Source organism: Salvelinus sp. IW2-2015, linkage group LG4q.1:29 (assembly GCF_002910315.2).
Source record: "Salvelinus sp. IW2-2015 linkage group LG4q.1:29, ASM291031v2, whole genome shotgun sequence".
NCBI classification, from domain to species: domain Eukaryota; kingdom Metazoa; phylum Chordata; class Actinopteri; order Salmoniformes; family Salmonidae; genus Salvelinus; species Salvelinus sp. IW2-2015.
In genome coordinates, this window is record NC_036842.1 from 3390278 (window position 1) to 3409925 (window position 19648).

At 42.4% G+C, this 19648-nt stretch overlaps 2 protein-coding genes across 5 annotated transcripts in view; one reads left to right on the forward strand and one right to left on the reverse strand.

Annotated features, from left to right (window-relative positions):
* Positions 1-3507, forward strand: part of ak3 (adenylate kinase 3) — a 38017-nt gene extending 34510 nt beyond the window's left edge. The window contains exon 5 of the mRNA XM_023983396.2: positions 2452-3507. Coding sequence (XP_023839164.1) covers positions 2452-2551 — 100 coding nt within the window. The 3' untranslated portion in view covers positions 2552-3507. The remainder of the gene's footprint in view (positions 1-2451) is intronic.
* LOC111961258 (hsp90 co-chaperone Cdc37-like 1) lies at positions 1649-17955 on the reverse strand. Of its 4 annotated transcripts, XM_023983391.2 has the most exons (9): positions 17822-17927; positions 16090-16255; positions 13192-13497; positions 10290-10386; positions 10028-10143; positions 8856-8978; positions 5582-5758; positions 5312-5383; positions 1649-4733 (listed from the first exon to the last, which is right to left on the reverse strand). In XM_023983391.2, the coding sequence occupies exons 2-9, from the start codon at positions 16195-16197 to the stop codon at positions 4614-4616; spliced, it is 1119 nt and encodes a 372-aa protein (XP_023839159.1). In that variant the 5' UTR covers positions 16198-16255; positions 17822-17927; the 3' UTR covers positions 1649-4613. The 4 variants fall into 4 exon arrangements, with proteins under 4 accessions (XP_023839159.1, XP_023839161.1, XP_023839160.1 ...); XM_023983393.2 differs by lacking the exon at positions 16090-16255 and having other exon boundaries at positions 17822-17955; XM_023983392.2 differs by lacking the exon at positions 17822-17927 and having other exon boundaries at positions 16090-16399.
* Positions 17956-19648: the final 1693 nt, after the last annotated feature.

A 19648-nucleotide genomic window follows, 5' to 3' on the forward strand; every position in this document is an offset into this window, starting at 1 on the left:
TGTTCTCCCCACTGTATACACACACACAGTTGAAGTCAGAAGTTTACATACACCTTAGCCAAGTACATTTAAATTCAGTTTATCACAATTCCTGACATTTAATCCTAGTAAAAATTCCCTGTCTTAGGTCAGTTAAGATAACCACTTTATTTTAAGAATGTGAAATGTCAGAATAATAGTAGAGAGAAAGATTTATTTCAGCTTTTACTTCTTTCATCACATTCCCAGTGGGTCAGAAGTTTACATACACTCAATTAGTATTTGTAGCATTGCCTTTAAGATTGTTTAACTTGGGTCAAACGTTTCGGGTAGCCTTCCACAAGCTTCCCACAATAAGTTGGGTGGATTTTGGCCCATTGCTCCTGACAGAGCTGGTGTAACGGAGTCAGGTTTGTATGCCTCCTTGCTCACACACACTTTTTCAGTTCTGCCCACAAATTTTCTCTAGGATTGAGGTCAGGGCTTTGTGATGGCCACTCCAATACCTTGACTTTGTTGTCCTTAAGCCATTTTGGCACAACTTTGGAAGTATGCTTGGGGTCATTGTCCATTTGGAAGACCCATTTGCGACCAAGCTTTAACTTCCTGACTGATGTCTTGAGATGTTGCTCCAATATATCCACATAATTTTCCTTTCTCATGATGCCCTCTTTTGTGAGGTGCACCAGTCCCTTCTGCAGCAAAGCACCCCCACAACATGATACTGCCACCCCCGTGCTTCACGGTTGGGATGGTGTTCTTCTGCTTGCAAGCCTCCCCCTTTTTCCTCCAAACATAATGATGGTCATTATGGCCAAACAGTTCTATTTGTTTCATCAGATCAGAGGACATTTATCCAAAAAGTACGATCTTTGTCCCCATGTGCAGTTGCAAACCATAGTCTGGCTTTTTTATGGCGGTTTTGGAGCAGTGGCTTCTTCCTTGCCGAGCGGCCTTTCAGGTTATGTCGATATAGGACTCGTTTTACTGTGGATATAGATACTTTTGTACCCGTTTCCTCCAGCATCTTCACAAGGTCCTTTGCTGTTGTTCTGGGATTGATTAGCACTTTTCGCACCAAAGTAAGTTAATCTCTAGGAGACAGAACGCGCCTCCTTCCTGAGCGGTATGACGGCTACGTGGTCCCATAGTGTTTATACATGCGCACTATTGTTTGTACAGATGAACGTGGTACCTTCAGCTGTTTGGAAATTGCTCCCAAGGATGAACCAAACTTGTGAAGGTTTCCATTTTTTTTTCTGAGGTCTTGGCTGATTTTTTTTGATTTTCCCCATGATGTCAAGCAAAGAGGCACGGAGTTTGAAGGTAGGCCTTGAAATACATCCACTGGTACACCTCCAAATGACTCAAATGATGTCAATTAGCCTATCAAAAGCTTCTAAAGCCATGACATTTTCTGGAATTTTCCATGCTGTTTGAAGGCAAGGTCAATTTAGGTTATGTAAACTTCTGACCCACTGGAATTGTGATAATTATAAGTGAAATAATCTGTCTGTAAACAATTGTTAAATTTACATGTCTCATGCACAAAGTAGATGTCCTAACCGACTTGCCAAAACTATAGTTTGTTAACAAGAAATGTGTGGAGTGGTTGAAAAACGAGTTTTAATGACTCCAACCTAAGTGTATGTAAATTTCCGACTTCAACTGTATATATACACACTGTATTTGTTTCTCTCCAAAAACATACCAGTCTAGTACAACACATTTGATATACCGTTATATTAGTTATTAAATTATATAAGCTGTAACTGCATAATAACATTGCAGTGGCCCTTCTCAGGTCATCATAGGCTTCAAGGCTTACTGTATATCTGCCCTTTCAGAACTGTGACATAAGGTGGTGTAACAAACAGACATTCATCTCAATTAGCTAGAAATTTGAATTTAGATGCATAGCTAAGTGCATGTGTGAAGGTCAAGATGAAAATCACATCCACACATTTCACTGGCCAATTCAAAAAAGGAAAACAGTAGGCAGAGCTCCCTGTGTACATAGGATGTTATAGCGTCCAAGTTATTGATAACATAGATGTTGGGGCTCTTCTTCACTGGTAAATTGATAAAGATGAATAAACCCTACTAGAGACCAGTCTGAGAACTGAAATATCTTGGGGCTGTAACAAAGGATTCAGGTTTCAGAAATGAGACCAGACAGTGAATGCATTACACTGTACAGTGATCTCTTTCCCTTTGTTAAACAGTGAATGATCTATGTTGGCAACCTTGAAAGTATTATGTAGTTAAGAACTGGGTTGCGTTCAGTAGAGCATACGGCAGCAAAACATTTAGCGGAAATGTGTTCTTATTGGAGAAAAAGGTAGTAGTACCTCCCCATTTCAAAACGTTATTTTTTTTTAACCTACTGAACATGACCTGGTTCACTGCTTATGTTTATTGTGATAACTTTCATGACTGTCATGAGGTACTAATGTCTGTTTCTAACAACAGGAGTAAAGGGGTGTTGGAGACATTCTCAGGAACGGAAACCAACAAGACCTGGCCTCACATTCAGGCCTTCCTGTCCAAAAAACTCTCCCCACAAAATTAAAAAGGTTGTTGGGAAAGCATAGAATACACTCCCGGGAAAAGAATGGATCAGTTTACCACAACTTTAAACGGGACTCAACTCTTCGGTCCAAAATGTAACAGTATCTCAGTGCCTATATAAGACCATCTCATTTACAACTACAACATATGTGGATGAGGACCACTCATTCAACTAAATGTCACATTCCATCTCTGTTCATTCCATATGTAGCCTGACCAAGGACTGGTATGAATTGGATACAAAACCACATCACCTGGCAACAAGCTACAATACAGATCTGTTTGTCCTCTGGCCAACTTCTATAGTCATGCCAAACAATGACCATAGAAGTTGGCAGAACAGCACAAACAGATCTGTCTGTGTACAGTGGGGTAAAGGGAAAAGTGCCATTATATTAGGTGAAGTTGTCTTGAATTCATCTTTAGGGCCAAGTGCCTATTGTTGACATGACAATATATCGTGTCGCTTTTAAATGATAAAAAAAATGTGGATCACCATGCAATTAATTGATTAAAAAAATTCTTAATGCCAATGACACTGATTTCAGTGACACATTTGTCACCAGAAATGCAGTAGTTTAGAATAGCTGTCATTTGAAGTTGTTAGCCTGGTTAAACCAGAGGGAACGTTGCACTCCCGCGAAGTGAAACGTCAGAAAATCTATTTGGATGCCAGGCTCATAAGTTATCACGGAGACGTATATTCTCAAAGAAAGCTGTAATTAGCCGATGCCTAGTTTTAATTACGATATTTGTATATTTTCTCTGACTGTGGCCATGCCTTGGGAGTTTAGATTTGTAATCAGATTAATCTATACTAAAATGTATGCCGAATGTCTGACCAGCATATTATATGCATTATTTTTGTAGCACATTATCTGTACTTTGATCAGCCAAAGGAATAATTACTTTATTAAATGTGTATACATGTATGAATATACTTTAATGAACCTTAAACTTTATTTCATAACAAGTGTGTTATTTATTATCAAGTCTCACTAGCTGGAAGAGACTGTATTCAGGCCAACTGTTTAAAAATGTAAAATAAACAAATACAATAAAAAGATTTAAATGGTGAAAAGCAACAAACAGCTTTCCATTTAATGTCGACCGTGGACGCTCTGCAAAAGTCTAAGTACCTAATATGGCGGGTAGGCCTGTGAAAAGCATTTCCCCTGAACACAGTTGTTTTAAAGCTGTTCCATTTCAAACAGAGCACCGAAGCAGAGCCTGACACAGGATGTTAATCACGCCACGTCAGCCAGAAAGTTTTACGACCCGTTTCTATTCCACAATCAAGTCTGTGAGCAGGTTTAGCAGCCACACACTTATGTTGAGAAGCTCATTCTTCTTTGACGGCCATAGACAGACGGACACATTTTTGGAGGGTTGGTTGAGGTGGAGTGACGAGCAGTAACAAAAACAAAAGAATTCGGGTACAGCGGTCAACAGATCACTTTGCATAGTTGTGTCGTCGTGGCAACACCGTGGTACTGTCAACGTTTGGCCTAATGACGACGAACTGGACACGCCGGAGTTTAAAGGAGCACTGAGCAGTTCCTCTGAAAGTTTTGACCACATAACGCTAGTGTCATAGCAGTTTTAGACAGCATGTCGGAGATGTCCACTGCAGAACCATGAGTCCAGGAACGGGCCTTTTGTTTCGTCCATTAAAAAACAACGTGTACTTTTAGTTACAACAAGAGCGTGTTTTATTCTAATGCTCAGGTTCCCCCCCCTCCTGCTAGGGAAGGACTGTGCCGGATCCAGCCAAACCTACTGTAGATAAACTGTTTTAAACTCCCTTCAAGATATGACATAAGAGATACTTTAGCGATATAAGCAAAGGTACAGTAAGCACTTCAAAATACCTACCAATCGTCTTCCCTTAAATACTTTTTTTTGTTTTGAACAAATATAAAGTGCAGGACACATTCCAGCGCAGATTCTGCAGCATACAAAAATAAGTCTGGGAGCTCAGCCCCTTTTTTCCTCCATTTTGTAATATTTCTATTGAGTGTCATGAACCGATGGGGAGAAGGAGGGCGCTTGCGCCACATTCGCTATGTCTCCATCATGCGCAGGTCGTCTGTTTCTAAAGCAGCGTCCTCCTTGGACCATCTCCCTTCTCTGTTGGTCCACAAGCCAGCCTCCAGGCAGCGCTTCACATGGTACTCTGCCACCTGGTGGTACAAAACAGAGACAGAACGTAAGGGCAACTTCAACTCCCCGAGATAATTCAAAAATAAATAATGCAAATTATTGCCGTACAGGTAGGCATAACTCATCTAAAGAAGAAAGCAGACACACTTCTACAATATGACGAGTTCATTTCTATGGGTTAGTGCTAAACATTGCTCCCTGGGAAGTGTAGTTTGCGACCCTAATCCACCTGCTCTGCGGGGCATCTGATAGCGAACATTGCTAACTCCCTATCGCCAAGTTCCCTGTAGTAACACCTTTCAGCAGCACTCAATCTAAAAAGGAGTCTGCTATGTCTAACTCCAGTGAACAACTCTCCAGGGACCGTATTTAACAAGCATCTCAGAATAGAAGTGCTGTTCTAGTATCAGGTCCAACCCTCTGTCCATATAATCTCATGCATTATGATCTAAGAGGCTAAACTGATCCTATATCAGCAGCACTCCTACTGAGAAAATGTTTCTTTCTCAACAAATAGTGTGGCTGAATAAACAGATCCGACAGGCCTACAGCACGTGTCTGCCTCTGTGGAAACTGTGGTGAGAAGTGTAGCCAATACCTGTGGATTCATGGTGCTGAGAACATTCTGGAGAATCTGCATGTCTTGCAGCTGGAAGCCGGACTTCAGTTCCTGTTCCAGAATGATAGGAATAGAATCATACATATAGTACCGTATATATATATATTCACATAGTAGTACATATCAGAACGTACAGCTTCAAAAATACATTTTTAAAAAATATATAAAAATTTAAATAAATAAATAAATAACAAATAAAAATTCCGCAAACTTTCCACACATGTAAATGATGTCATTTGGAATACTTACAGGGGGTAAAGATTCTAGAACTTCTTTGGGGTCCGGACGACAGCGTGCTGTGCTGCTCTGGTGCTCTGTAAAGTTAGGGTGTGTCTCTCCTTTGCACTTGACAGTGTGCTCTTTTACTCTCTGCTTAAAGGCCTCTAGCTCAGTATGGAATACGTCCAAGTACCCCTCTTGTCCTGCCTTGCATAGAAAGAAATGACAACGGCATTAAAGTATATCCACTTGATCATCCTCTGTTGACAAGAGGAACTTGGAATCATAACAGATGCAACAAATGTCTTCTAAAACGGCATATATTAAAAGAGTGTCAGTTGTAGATAAATGTCTACAGATGAGAAATGCAACATATTTTGGCATGAAACCATACTGTTCACAGAAGGAACTTACAATCATATCAACATGTCAGACTGGAAATCATACAGAAAGGCTTACAATGTTTTCACATGAATGCAATAGTGTGTTGGTATGAAATCATGTAGCTGTATATCATTGCCTTGTTGTGTTGTAGGAATCTTTGTCTTGACTCCTGTCACTCTAGTGGTCATCTGACCACATTACATCACTGTCCGTACACCTTCCTTCCTCCAGCAAAAGTTTTATCCTTTTTTTTTTAACATGTTAGTTACATAATAACAAAAAACCATGAAAAACAAGTTTGCTCATTGAATTACAACACAAAAAGTTGAATAATTCCTTAACCTAGCTTATTAATAACAACTGGTTAGACGGTGGGTAAATAATTTCTTAAAATTACTCTGTGGTATAATTACTCGACAGTGACTCAGCAGACAGACCAAGGCTGATTTACAAGCCGTTTCCCCAAAACCGTCTCCTCCCCTTCATCTACACTGATTGAAGTGGATTTAACAGGAGACATCAATAAGGAATCATAGCTTTCACCTGGTCAGTCTCATGGACAGAGCAGGTGTTTCTAAGCAAAATATTTTAGCTGCCCCCCTTGTGACATCGACGAGAACAGTCTTGTGCTCTAAAAGTTATTTTCCTGAAATTCTACACCTTTTGCCATAGGGTGGAGGCAAATGTTTGCAGTTTTTAACATGATAACTGATGATCAATGGGCCCCATGCCAGTCGGCAATTCGACCATGCTTACTACAAGTGTATTTCTAGCAGCTAGACTAATTTACCAATCAAGAAAAAAAAGAAATGCTGACATGGGCTAATTGAGTGACTGCTGATGCACATCCAGATTTCAAAATGGCACTTTGTGTATTCTATTATTCTAACTCTCAACAGTATGTATGTTGAGACCCCAACTGACTTCCCCTCTTCCAAAAAATGCACACATTTTTTTCTTCAAAAAAGGACCTGCAAAAAGTGGGCCACCAGTTGCCCATCCCTGATGAACAGTACCAGTCAAAAGTTTGGACACACGTACTCATTCAAGGGTTATTTATTTATTTTTACTATTTTCTACATTGTAGAACAATAGTGAAGACATCAAAACTATGAAATAACACACGAAGGTCAGTCAATCCAGAAAACGTAACTTAAACGTAAAACAAAGCACTATGATAACTGGCTCTCATGAGGACCGCCACAGGAAAGGAAGACCCAGAGTTACCTCTGCTGCAGAGGATGAGTTCATTAGAGTTAACTGCACCTCAGATTGCAGCCCAAATAAATGCTTCACAGAGTTCAAGTAACAGACACATCTACTGTTCAGAGGAGACTGTGTGAATCAGACCTTCATGGTCAAATTGCTGCAAAGAAACCACTACTAAAGGCCACCAATAAGAAGAAGAGACTTGCTTGGGCCGAGAAACATGAGCAATGGACATTAGACCGGTGGAAATCTATCCTTTGGTCTGATGAGTCCAAATTTGAGATTTTTGGTTCTAACCGCCATGTCTTTGTGAGACGCAGAGAAGGTGAACGGATGATCCCCGCATGTGTGGTTCCCACCGTGAAGCACGGAGGAGGAGGTGTGATGGTGCTTTGCTGGTGACATTGTCAGTGATTTATTTAGAATTCAAGGCACACTTAACCAACATGGCTACCACAGCGATACACCATCCCCATCTGGTTTGCGCTTAGTGGGACTATCATTTGTTTTTCAACAGGACAATGACCCAACACACCTCCAGGCTGTGTAAGGGCTATTTGACCAAGAAGGAGAGTGACGGAGTGCTGCATCAGATGACCTGGCCTCCACAATCACCTGACCTCAACCCAATTGAGATGGTTAGGGATGAGTTGAACTGAAGAATGAAAGAAAAGCAGCCAACACATGCTCAGCATATGTAGGAACTCCTTCAAGACTGTTGGAAAAGCATTCCAGGTGAAGCTGGTTGAGAGAATGCCAAGAGTGTGCAAAGCTGTCATTAATGTAAAGGGTGGCTACTTTGAAAAATCTAAAAAATATTTTGATTTGTTTAACAATTTTTGGGGTTACTCCATGATTCCATGTGTTATTTCATATTTTTAATGTCTTCACTATTATGTTACAATGTAGATTATAGCAATAAAGAAAAACCCTTGAATGAGTAGGTGTCCAAACTTATGACTGGTACTGTGTGCGCAATCGATATACCTACCTAGTATTAAGTCATTAGGCTACATCTGAGCCGCTTCAATATTCGTATCTTTTATGCCTATAGGCTACTATTATCTAAAAGCTCACGCATTTGACAAAGCTTAACTTGCTACCTCAGGTTTAATCATTTGAATTGTGGAATATCTGTAGGCCTACTCGAAGCTCAATTCCTGCCTGTCATTGGGCGACAATGATTTGTCGAGCAATTATCAAAACCATTGTCATCATATCCTATTTTTTTAGGTCACATTGATATTTTCTTTAGCGAACGTGTCTATATTCATTCTGGCTCACAATTCACACAAACTGAAGAAATGCTGAATTCACATAAACATTGCATAGAAAATAGCACAAGAAAACACAGAATACATAACACAAGGCAAACATATAATACAAACAAATACATAATAAGCTACAGAACATTTCTTCTCTTGATGGGGAAAATTGTATTGTGTAAAACTTTAATTTTAAAGATTACTTTGAATAGCCATTTAAGAGCTACAGCAAACTCTTACGCAGATATTCTATAATCATTTTCAGCACAGAAAAGCTCCTGTAACGACAGTTAAGTTTCACTTCGTAACGAGTGTACGGCGTGGTCTTTTGGGAAACTGGTGCGACTTCTTTGGCCGTTATTTTGTACGATGCATCGTTAAAAAACACCCGTATGCCTAAGTTCCATCACTATCTAAAACAGTGCCCAGGATAGATAGAGGCTTACTTTGGCTTTGTGGAAGAACTGACGGAAGCAGCCTCTGGGGTCCTGCTGGGAGGTGCTGGCCATCTCCAGGATAAACTGCATAACAACAGCCTGGTGAGCTACCTGCTCCATCAACGCCTCTTTCTGTGGTTGAATAAAAACAATGTTTAATTATTATTTATTTTTTTAAAGTGAATTCATCTGTATAACACAAATACAGTCTCTGTAGTCTATACTATAAAGTAAACGTTTGTAAACCTGAACTGTAAAAATATATATTTTTAAAGGCCTCTTTCTGGTAGGGGAAAGTGGACAGGATGTAACCTTTCACTGTTACAACAACCTCTAACATTGGGCGGCAGGTAGTCTAGCTTGTTAACAGTGTTAGGCCAGAAACCGAAAGATCGCTGGTTCAAATCCACGAGTCGACTAGGTGAAAAATCTGTTGATATGCCCTTGAGTGCAAGGGGTGAGGGTAGGGGGAGATGAGGCCTTCCGCCAGACTCTGACATCGAATGGCACCCTATGCCCTTAAAACAGTGCACTACTTTTGACCGAGGCCCATAGCACTATGGGTAGTGGAGTGAAAGGCACATCAAGCAGTCTCAAACAGATGCCCCAGTGACCAACTGAAACACTGTGGTTGATATTAACATATGTAGTTCTTATCCAGATACTCTGCGTGTGAGCTTGAGGACAAAAGGGAGTTCTTATTATACATTAGGAACAAGTTCAACCTAGTTTCCTGACATGTTGCCCCCCCCCCCCCCCCCCCMCCATTAGTGAGTAGCTGTCGCGGTGGGGTGAAAACGCCTCGATTATGGCGCTAGATATTCCTACTAAGACAGCAGCAATTAAGATGGCAGAACGAATGGAGGACAGCCGGAACTCCAGCCCTGATCCACTCCACTGATGGGGGAGTTTGAGGCAGGGCCTCCTGCTTAACTCACTGCGAATAAATATGGAACAGCACCCTCTGGTGGGCCTTACTGATAAAACCTCATACAATTTCAAGGCATTTATACAAATCTTATGCTGAAAATAAATGCTAATTGTAAAACAAACAACAACAAAAAACTTTATGCATCAACTCTGAAAAGGAAACATAAGGGTGACATTGGCTGTTAGATAACAGATATTGTATCAAATATTGTACGCAGAACAGGACAGTGTGCGTGTGTGATTGTTCTGACCTCTTCAGCCTGTAGTCTGAAGCACCAGAGGATCAGGTAGTTGGCAGTCTCCTCACAGACGAGGTGAGGCAGGTCAGACAGGAACCGCTGGCTGTCATCCCACCTCCGCAACATGCCTGACCAATCACAATAGACCATCGGACCAATACCACATCCTTCCCCAGCCCCTACTGCCCCACTAGAGGGACAACACCAGCAATGCATGGATCTGCATAACTCAATATTGAACCTTGACAAGCTATAGATTAAACATTTCACTCACCGAAATGTCTAAATTCTTGTTCATACTTCTGAACAAAGGTTTTGCTCTGGTCATGATCCTCCAATTCAACGTTTTTACTTCTTGAATTAATAATACTCTATAGGGGGGAAAAAAAGAGAAACACTGAGTCCATAACTATTCCTCACATCCTCTTCAGAACCTTCTCCTTCAATGTGTTTTGATAAGGTTTCAAGAGAGCACACAAGAAATCAAGGAGATACAATTGAGACTCGCCCTCACAGTACGTGGAGAAAGATTACATGTGTACTAGTAGCTAACTAGACACAGTACTGTCAGGTAGGTAGCTTTATCAGGGATGCAAACCTGCGAGGGTCCAAAAGGGTAAAAAATAATTGTTGCATATTTTCAGAGAATAACAAGTAGATATATTTGGACAATCTCAATACTCTGGAAACGTGTTTGTGGTAGGCTGGCATTGCTTAGTTGATTAAGTCGGTCGAATTTGATCCACAGATGTGTATTGTGCCATATCACAACGTGTTGCTGTACTCATGAGCGGCATGGTTTTCCATGTTTGAAGCGAGCCTATAGGCCTATTTGTTTGGCAAGACAGCTGTGCAAGGCTGCATTATTTGGATCACCATTTGCCTTTTGTTTACTGTTAATGCAACTAGCTTAATTATAGATTGTGTCATGCCTTCATCGATCTGATTTGTTTACTAGGCCTACTTGCTACCACCGTTTTGTTTTGTTTGCATTCGCAGTCGTGTCAGTATTCAAAGCCAAACTGCTATTTAGTATTTTTGGGCTTAAGGGTAGGCCTTGTCAGAGGTGGGGCTTTAGGAGGGACTGAAAGATAGTGATGGACTCAGTCACAGATAGCTGGAGGGAGTTAGAGAGCCTAGGAGCAACCCTGGACAAGGCCCTGTCGCCTAAGCTCTAACTTCAACTGTTGGATGACAAGGTGGCCTGCTGTGGTGGAATGGAGTGCGCGTGTGGGTTGGTAGGGGAGAAGTTCTGGAAGGTAAGGGTGGGGTGGGGTGGTGAATCAAATGTATTTATATAGCCCTTCTTACATCAGCTGATATCTCAAAGTGCTGTACAGAAACCCAGTSTAAAATCCCAAACAGCAAGCAATGCAGGTGTAGAAGCACGGTGGCTAGGAAAAACTCCCTAGAAAGGCCAAAACCTAGGAAGAAACCTAGAGAGGAACCAGGCTATGAGGGGTGGCCAGTCCTCTTCTGGCTGTGCCGGGTGGAGATTATAACAGAACATGGCCAAGATGTTCAAATGTTCATAAATGACCAGCATGGTCAAATAATAATAATCACAGTGAAGGGCTTTGTAGGTCAGAAGGAGGATCTTGTAATCAATGCATTGGGAGACAGTGGAGTTCACAGATGACAGGGGTGATGTGCTGCCAGAGCTTAATGTGGGTGAGGAGAGCCTTCAGAGTTTTGAACCATTTGGAGCTTATGGAGGGAGCTTGAGTTGATGCCGAAGAGGAGCGCGTTGCAGTAGTCAAGACGGGAGGAGATTAATTCATGTATGAGGTTTTCAGCGGCAGGACGGGAGAGGGAAGACCTGACTTTGTCAACACCCATTGCTGACCGGTGTATAAAAATCGAGCACACCACCATGCAATCTCCATAGACAAACATTGGCAGTAGAATGACCTTACTGAAGAGCTCTGTGACTTTCAACATGGCAAAGTCATAGTATGCCACTTTTCAAACAAATCAGTTTGTCAAATTTCTACCTTGCTAAATCTTCCCCGGTCAACTGTAAGTGCTGTTATTGTGAAGTGGAAACGTCTAGGAGCAACAACGGCTAAGCCGCAAAGTGGTAGGCCACACAAGCTCACAGAACGGGACCGCAGAATGCTGAAGCACGTAGTGCATAAAAATCATCTGTCCTCAGTTGCAACAGTTCCAAACTGCCTCTGGAAGAAACGTCAGCACATTAACTTTTTGTCTGGAGCTTCATGAAATGGGTTTCCATGGCCGAGCAGCTGCACACAAGCCTAAGATCACCATGTGCAATGCCAAGCATCGCCTGGAGAGGTGGAAACGCGTTCTTTGGAGTGATGAATCAAATTTCACCATCTGGCAGTCCGACGGACAAATCTGGGTTTGGCGGATGCCAGGAGAACGCTACCTGCCCGAATGCATAGTAAACATAGTTTACAGTGCCAACTGTAAAGTTTGATGGAGGAGAAATAATGGTCTGGGGCTGTTTTTCATGGTTCAGGCTAGTCCCCTTAGTTCCAGTGAAGGGAAATCTTAACGCCACAGCATACAATGATATTCTAGACGATTCTGTGCTTCCAACTTTGTGACAATAGTTTGGAGAAGTCCCTTTCCTGTTTCAGCATGACAATGCCCCCATGCACAAAGCAAGGTCCATACAGAAATGGTTTGTCGAGATTGGTGTGGAAGAACTTGACTGGTCTGCACAAAGCCCTGACCTCAATCCCATCGAACATCTTTGGGATGAATTGGAACGCCGACTGCGAGCCAGGCCTAATCGCTCAACATTAGTGCCCGACCTCACTAATTATCGTGGCTGAATGGAAGCAGGTCCCCACATCAATTTTCGAACATCTAGTGGAAAGCCTTCCCAGAAGAGTGGAGACTGTTATAGCAGCAAAAAGGGAACCAACTCTATATTAACGCCCATGATTTTGGAATGAGATGGTCGACAAGCAGATTTCCACATACTTTTGGTAGTGTATGATTGTAGCCAGAAACGTGTGGTGCCCTCAACACCCAGACCCTCAAGCCGGATCGACACGATTCACACGGATTACCTATTTTGAGATCAAAACAGCGAATGTCGCCGAGAAGTGGCAAGTTGGCATCCCTTTTATTATTGTCAGGGACATCTAACTTCGTATTTTTATCTTGTGTTTCAATGAGTGTGTGTAGGTTTCCATAGTTACCTTGTCAAACACATCCTGGCTGCTGTCAGCACTGAGCACAGGGCTTCTGCTGCCTCCCAGCATGTTCTCCTTCCGGCGCCACTCTTGTTCCGTCTGAGAGAGCTCCGATTGGCTGGCAATGGCGCGGGCATGCTCCTGCTCAACACTCTCGGAGCCGTGCAGCTCCAGCCCACACAGCTGGTCCTGAGCCTCCACCAGCTGCCAGCTGGACACGATGGAGGCCTTCACACACTGCTGCTGGCTCTGGCACAGGGACGCCATGCTGTCTTCTGATGCAGACGCCATGCACTCTTCAACGAAAACACCCTGGTCACAGAGAGGAAAAAGAGTAGTTTGTTATGAACAACTGATGGAGGCCTTAACCCACTGCCTCTGGCTCTGGCACAGAGATGCCATGGACATGCAGCTGCACCCTGGGGTCACAGAGGGGAGAAGAGTTCATTAACATTTGATATCTTGACTAGAACCCAAAAAATAGCTAGTGCTAGCCTCTCTACACTGGCTTCCTGTTAAGGCTAGGACTGATTTCAAGGTCTTACTGCTAATCTACAAAGCATTACATGGGCTTGCGCCTACCTATCTCTCTGATTTGATCCTGTCGTACATACCTACATGTACGCTACGGTCACGCTATGTACGCTACGGATTCTCTGCCTCTGACCCTATTACGGGGGCTGAGTCACTGGCGTACTGGTGCTCTTCCATGCCATCCCGAGGGGTGGTGCGTCACTTGAGTAGGTTGAGTCACTGATGTGATCTTCCTGTCCGGGTTGGCGCCTCCCTTGGATTCGTGCCGTGGGGGAGATCTTTGTGGGCTATACTCAACCTTGTCTCAGGGTAGTAATTTGGTGGTCAGATGATATTCCTCAAGTGGTGTGGGGGCTGTGCTTTGGCAAAGTGGGCGGGGTTATATCCAGCCTGGTTGGCCGTGTTCGGGGGTATCGTCGGACGGGGCCACAGTGTCTCCCGACACTTCCTGTCTCAGCCTCCAGTATTTATGCTGCAATAGTTTGTCTTATCCGGTGTGAATTTAAGTATGCTCTCTCTAATTCTCTCTCTCTCCCTCCCCTTCCAGAGGACCTGAGCCCTGGGACCATGCCTCAGGACTACCTGGCCTGATGACTCCTTGCTGTCCCTAGTCCACGTGGTCGTGCTGCTGCTCCAGTTTCAACTGTACTGCCTGGCGGCTATGGAACCTTAAAACCTGTTCACAGGACGTGCTACCTGTCCCTGACCTGCTGTTTTCAACTCTATGAAAAGCCTATTTACTCCCGAGGTGCTGATCTGTTGCACCCTCTACAACCACTGTGATTATTATTATTTGACCCTGCTGGTCATTTATGAACGTTTGAACATCTTGGCCATGTACTGTTATAATCTCCACCCGGCACAGCCAGAAGAGGACTGGCCACCCCTCAGAGGCTGATTACTCTTAGGTTTCTTCCTAGGTTCCTGCCTTTCTAGGGAGTTTTTCCTAGCCACCGTGCTTCTACATCTGCATTGCTTGCCGTTTTCGGCATAGCACTTGGTGACATCGGCTGATGTAAAAATGGCTTTATAAATAAATGGGATTGACTGATATCCAATTATCTTTATATTATATTCTGCTGCCGGCTCTGGGACAGAGATGCCATGAACTACACCACCATGGTCACAGAGGAGAAAAATAAAGTAGCTTATTATGACTAACATCAGAAAATATGTTACATTACATCCTGCAGCAGAATATTAAAGCTACAATCATCAGGGCCTGTATCCAAAAAGTGTCTCAGAGTAGGAGTGCGTATATCAGATATGGTCCTCCCTGTAATCTTATTCATTATGATTTTAAAGGCAAAACAGAACCTTGAGCAGCAGTCCTAGTCGGAGATGCTTTATGAAAACGGGCTCTGTTCGGAATGAAAAGTGGGTCCGGGCTCCCAATACTGCCTGTCCTCCATTGCAGCTGAAATCTCCTCCTCCTGATGATGCAATGCAGTAACTCTGTTAGGGTGATGTGTGTACAATGGATGTGCAAACGGACATGTAAAAACACAGGTTGTGTAGCTTTGCATAACACGCTAATAATAACAACAATATGTGCCACCCACTAGCTACAGCTGTCAAGACAATACTGTATGGATACTTCAGGGAATAGAGATGACACACATACTAGTTATGGGTGCTTATATCATTCATGGTACCTGAGATAGCTAAGTAGCTAGTTACTGCTTGACTGGCTAAAACAACAATACAGCAAGTACTACTGACATCTGCTAAACATGTGTATGTGACTAATAAAATTAGATTTGAGAATTATATGGTGTAACGTTAGCTAGTGTTCTATGCACCAATTCACCGTGTAATATTGGTAAGCATCTAAATTACAGTGGCGCTATCTTGGCTGAGTTAAGAACGGGCAATATGTCGTTCTGCTGAGCTAGCAGACTCAGCTAGAGCTAGCTAGTGGCCTCTTTCGAATCCCAGAGTGGAAATCTACAGAGGTAACGTTAGCTATCACACACAGTCTGATTTATTAGGCAAGCTAGCTAGCTAACGTTAGTTGCACTGGTCCAGAGCGACAGAGCTAGCTAACGAGACACAGTACTGTAAGAGCAGTCATTACAGATGGACTCAATACTAACTCAGACTCGTTTCTATTGTTGACTTTATGTAATGAAATTGACTTGTTAACTAGCTAACAGCATACTGCAGCTATTATTATCAGAGATCATTCGGCAAGGGTGTCGAATAACTAGCAGCAGGCTAACTAGCAACAATGGAGAGGGGGGGGGGGGGTGCCTAAACTAGCGTGCTAAGGCTATATTCCCTGGATGACTGACGTAACGTTAACTCCGTTGCTACCCGTCTAGTACGAATCAATTGGTAAAAGTGTGTTGGCATTTAGCCCCACAATACCTGCAGTGACGTGCTGTAAAATCTACCGTTACTTGGCACAGCAGAGGCACTGCAGCTTTCTTCTTCGTCTGCTAACATGGGGAAGTTTATAGTCCCGAACCCCTCCATCGCTGCTGCTGCTCCTCGAGCCGCCCAAAACACCGTCACTGAATTCTAGAACCTGTCACTAGAGAAAATATATTGCCTTAAATTCTTCCCAAGACAGGCAATGAGCTAGCCAAACTAACAGCTGTGATATTTGGGTAAATCTGATCACAAAAATACAGCAGCCTCTTTAATCAACTTCATCCTCCATGTTTTTTTATTCAAGTACCACATGCTGTGGAACTTTGATCACGTGGTAAATCTGTTTTGGTGTTTTTAAAATGTGTATTTGATAACCACGATTCCTATACATTTTGTATGGGATAATCAACGAGGGGCTATGCGTGCCATGGAAAATAATGAACAACGTGGAAGGTTTGTTCCATGACGCGCTATTGGAGCGGAACTGACCTTCCACGGAATTGTATTATTTTTCAGAGAATGCTTAGAGCCCCGAATTGATTATCCCTTTTATACCATGGCTATAAATTTAACACATTTGTTGCTATAAAAATGTGTTAAACATCCACTGAAGTAGCTAGCAAGTTTACTAGATAGCTACAGTAGTTGCCGTGGTAACCAAACAAACAGACTTGCTAGTTAAGCTAACCAAACCATAATCAGTCCTCGCTTGCCGTTATGAAAATCGAATTCAACAATGCCAATAATGTTTTCAATTTGACTTTTGCGTTCAAAAGCAGCTCAAACATAGAACATGTAAGAATGACCTATAGCCATTGAACGCTACAGTGCAAAAATACTGTGCGTTATACGGAAATAATGCACGATCTAAAATGCTCTTCAAGCCAATAAGAAACCAGTATTCAACAATGCCATAGTATAATGTCCGAGGGGTGTGGTTATATATGGCCAATATACCAAACATTTGATCTCAATACAGTTTTCTGTTCTTAAGACTATAGTCTGTTATGAACAGTGTGGACTACGTTTTGTAGACTTTTCCCTTTGCAAAAATGGTTTTAAAAAATCGCGTTGTTTATAAGGAGTGCAAAGGAGAATTTAGTTATTGCAGACGCGCAATTCACAGAGGAGGCGTTCCATAACGGAAATATGCAACACGGCAATAAAGTCTCGCTAGCTCGTGCTTGGCTCTGCCCACCATAACTAATTTGTTCCCATTGGAAACGACAGGCTGTGGTCTAGTCTTAAAACCCTTTGAATATACTGTACCACCGCCAAGGGCTGTTCTTATGCACGACGCAATGCCCTTCGTGCAGACCCTTAACCTGGAATGTTTCGTTCCATAAGCTTTCAAAATATAGAACAAGTCCATTGTTTCGCTTTTCCATTAATGCTAGAGGCAAGTTACAACGTAAGTCTATTTTTCACCTTCAAAACATTGTAAGATAACATATGACACGTGGTGAATTCGGTTAACATTCAACCCATGTAAAAACATGTCAGATCTAACATTCACACATGAAACAAAGGCTATAAACGCAGGCTGGGCTTTCTAGCTAACATGTTCGGGGATAGCTCTCAAACTCTAGCCATTAGCTTTGCCCATGTCTACTTCATGTGAACCACAATCCCAACGCTGTGTTTTAACATTTAGAAACGTCAATAATCATTGCTTTCGAAACATTCATCAGCGAGAAAGAATCCTTCAAATAAAAAAGATACTTACTGTAGCAGTTTTGCACAGATCCATACAGCTACGGGTGCCTCCATCCGACGAAACTACACTTCCGCTACACTTCCTGAGTTACCAAAGATTATGAATATACTGACAAGACACATAACATGTCTCTCCACTCTAACAATGGGAGCCATTGTCCACAAAGCGGAACGGCATGCTATCTAGCACCCGCAAATCCTTTCTTTGGATTGGTGGATACATCTCATTATTACAATCGTTTTTTAAATATTTGATAAAGGTTGTTGACAAATGCTATGCTACTAGCCTGATGTCATGAATATGCATATCCATCTCCAGACAACGCATAAATAAAGTGTTTTTTCTCAATGTTGCCGGGATGTCACATGTCCTACTAATATCAATACAGTTGTAACAACTTAAGCATTACGAAAATTCTATTCAATCAAATAAACCTCACGTAGCAAATAAGCCATTTTTTTGTTGTTGACCAAATTCGAGATACTCTCATTGACCTCCATTAAAAAAAAAAGTCCTTGCTTAGTGGGCAAAACGAAAAAATGCCACTTGCTGGAAGGAGACAGATTTTCCGCAGAGTCGGGCCTCTCTCTTCCTCTCTGGGGTTAGGTTTACACACACATGTTTGGAGTATGTTAGATAGCTAATTAGCACAGGTTGTCGCCTCTTGTATTCCGCAAACAAGCGCTGTAACCATGGCGACACGGTGTGTGGGGACACTAACTCGAACGAGGTGTGTGTCAATTTAACCTTTGTTTTATGTATTATTATTTCTCGCTGATATCCGATGCATGTTAACTTTCAGACCGAGTGCCAGAGCTCTTAACAAAAAGCCCACCGCAAAGAAGATACTTTCGTCAATAGGCGCTAAAGCAGTTATAGCGTCAATGAATGGGGTTGGTCGGGGACAGAGGGAACAATGAATAGAGCCAAATACAGGCAAATCCTCGACGAGAGCCTGTTTCGGAGTGCAAAAGACCGTAGACTTGGGCAAAAATGTACATTTCAACAGGACAATGACCCCAAGCATACAGCCAAAGCAACACTGGAATGGCTTCAGAACAAGAATGTGAAAGTCATTGAGTGGCCCAGACTTGAATTCCATTGAAAATCTGTGGAAAGACTTGAAGATTGCGGTTCACCACCGCTCCCCATCTAATTTAACAGAGCTTGAAAAAAGTTGCTAGGAAGAATGGGAGAAAATCCCCAAATCCAGATGTGCAAAACTGATACAGACATACCCAAGATGACTCAATGCTGTAATCGCCGCCAAAGGTGCTTCTACAAAGTATTTACTCAGGGGTGTGAAAACTTATGTAAATTAGATATTTCTGTATTTCAGTTTGTATTTATTTTTTATTGGCAAAAATGTAAATGTTTTCACATTTTCATTATGGGGTATTGTGTGTAGATGGGTGAGATTTTTTTTTTTTAATCAATTTTGAATTCAGGCTGTAACACAAGAACATGTGGAGTAAGTCAAGGGGTATGAATACTTTCTGAAGGCACTGCATTATTATACACTTTATTACCTCACCTAGGAGGACCTCACCATGCTGTACTGCTCAATAGTCGCCAATAGGTGGTAGCAGAGTACAGCAGAGCGCCATGCAGAATCCCCCACTGCTGTAGATGTGAGCAGTGAGAGCCAAGAACCTCCCACAGGGACCAGGGAGAGAAAGGGAGAGAAGCAGTCCAGACTCCAGACCTAAAAAAACATCCTCAGCCTCAAAAGCATGTCTCATAGCCAGCTGGCAGCCTGCCCTTTCTTGGGCTGCTGTTCCCACAGGGAGGGTGTGTGTGTGTGTGTGTATGCGTGAGAGAGAGTTAGACCTTCAG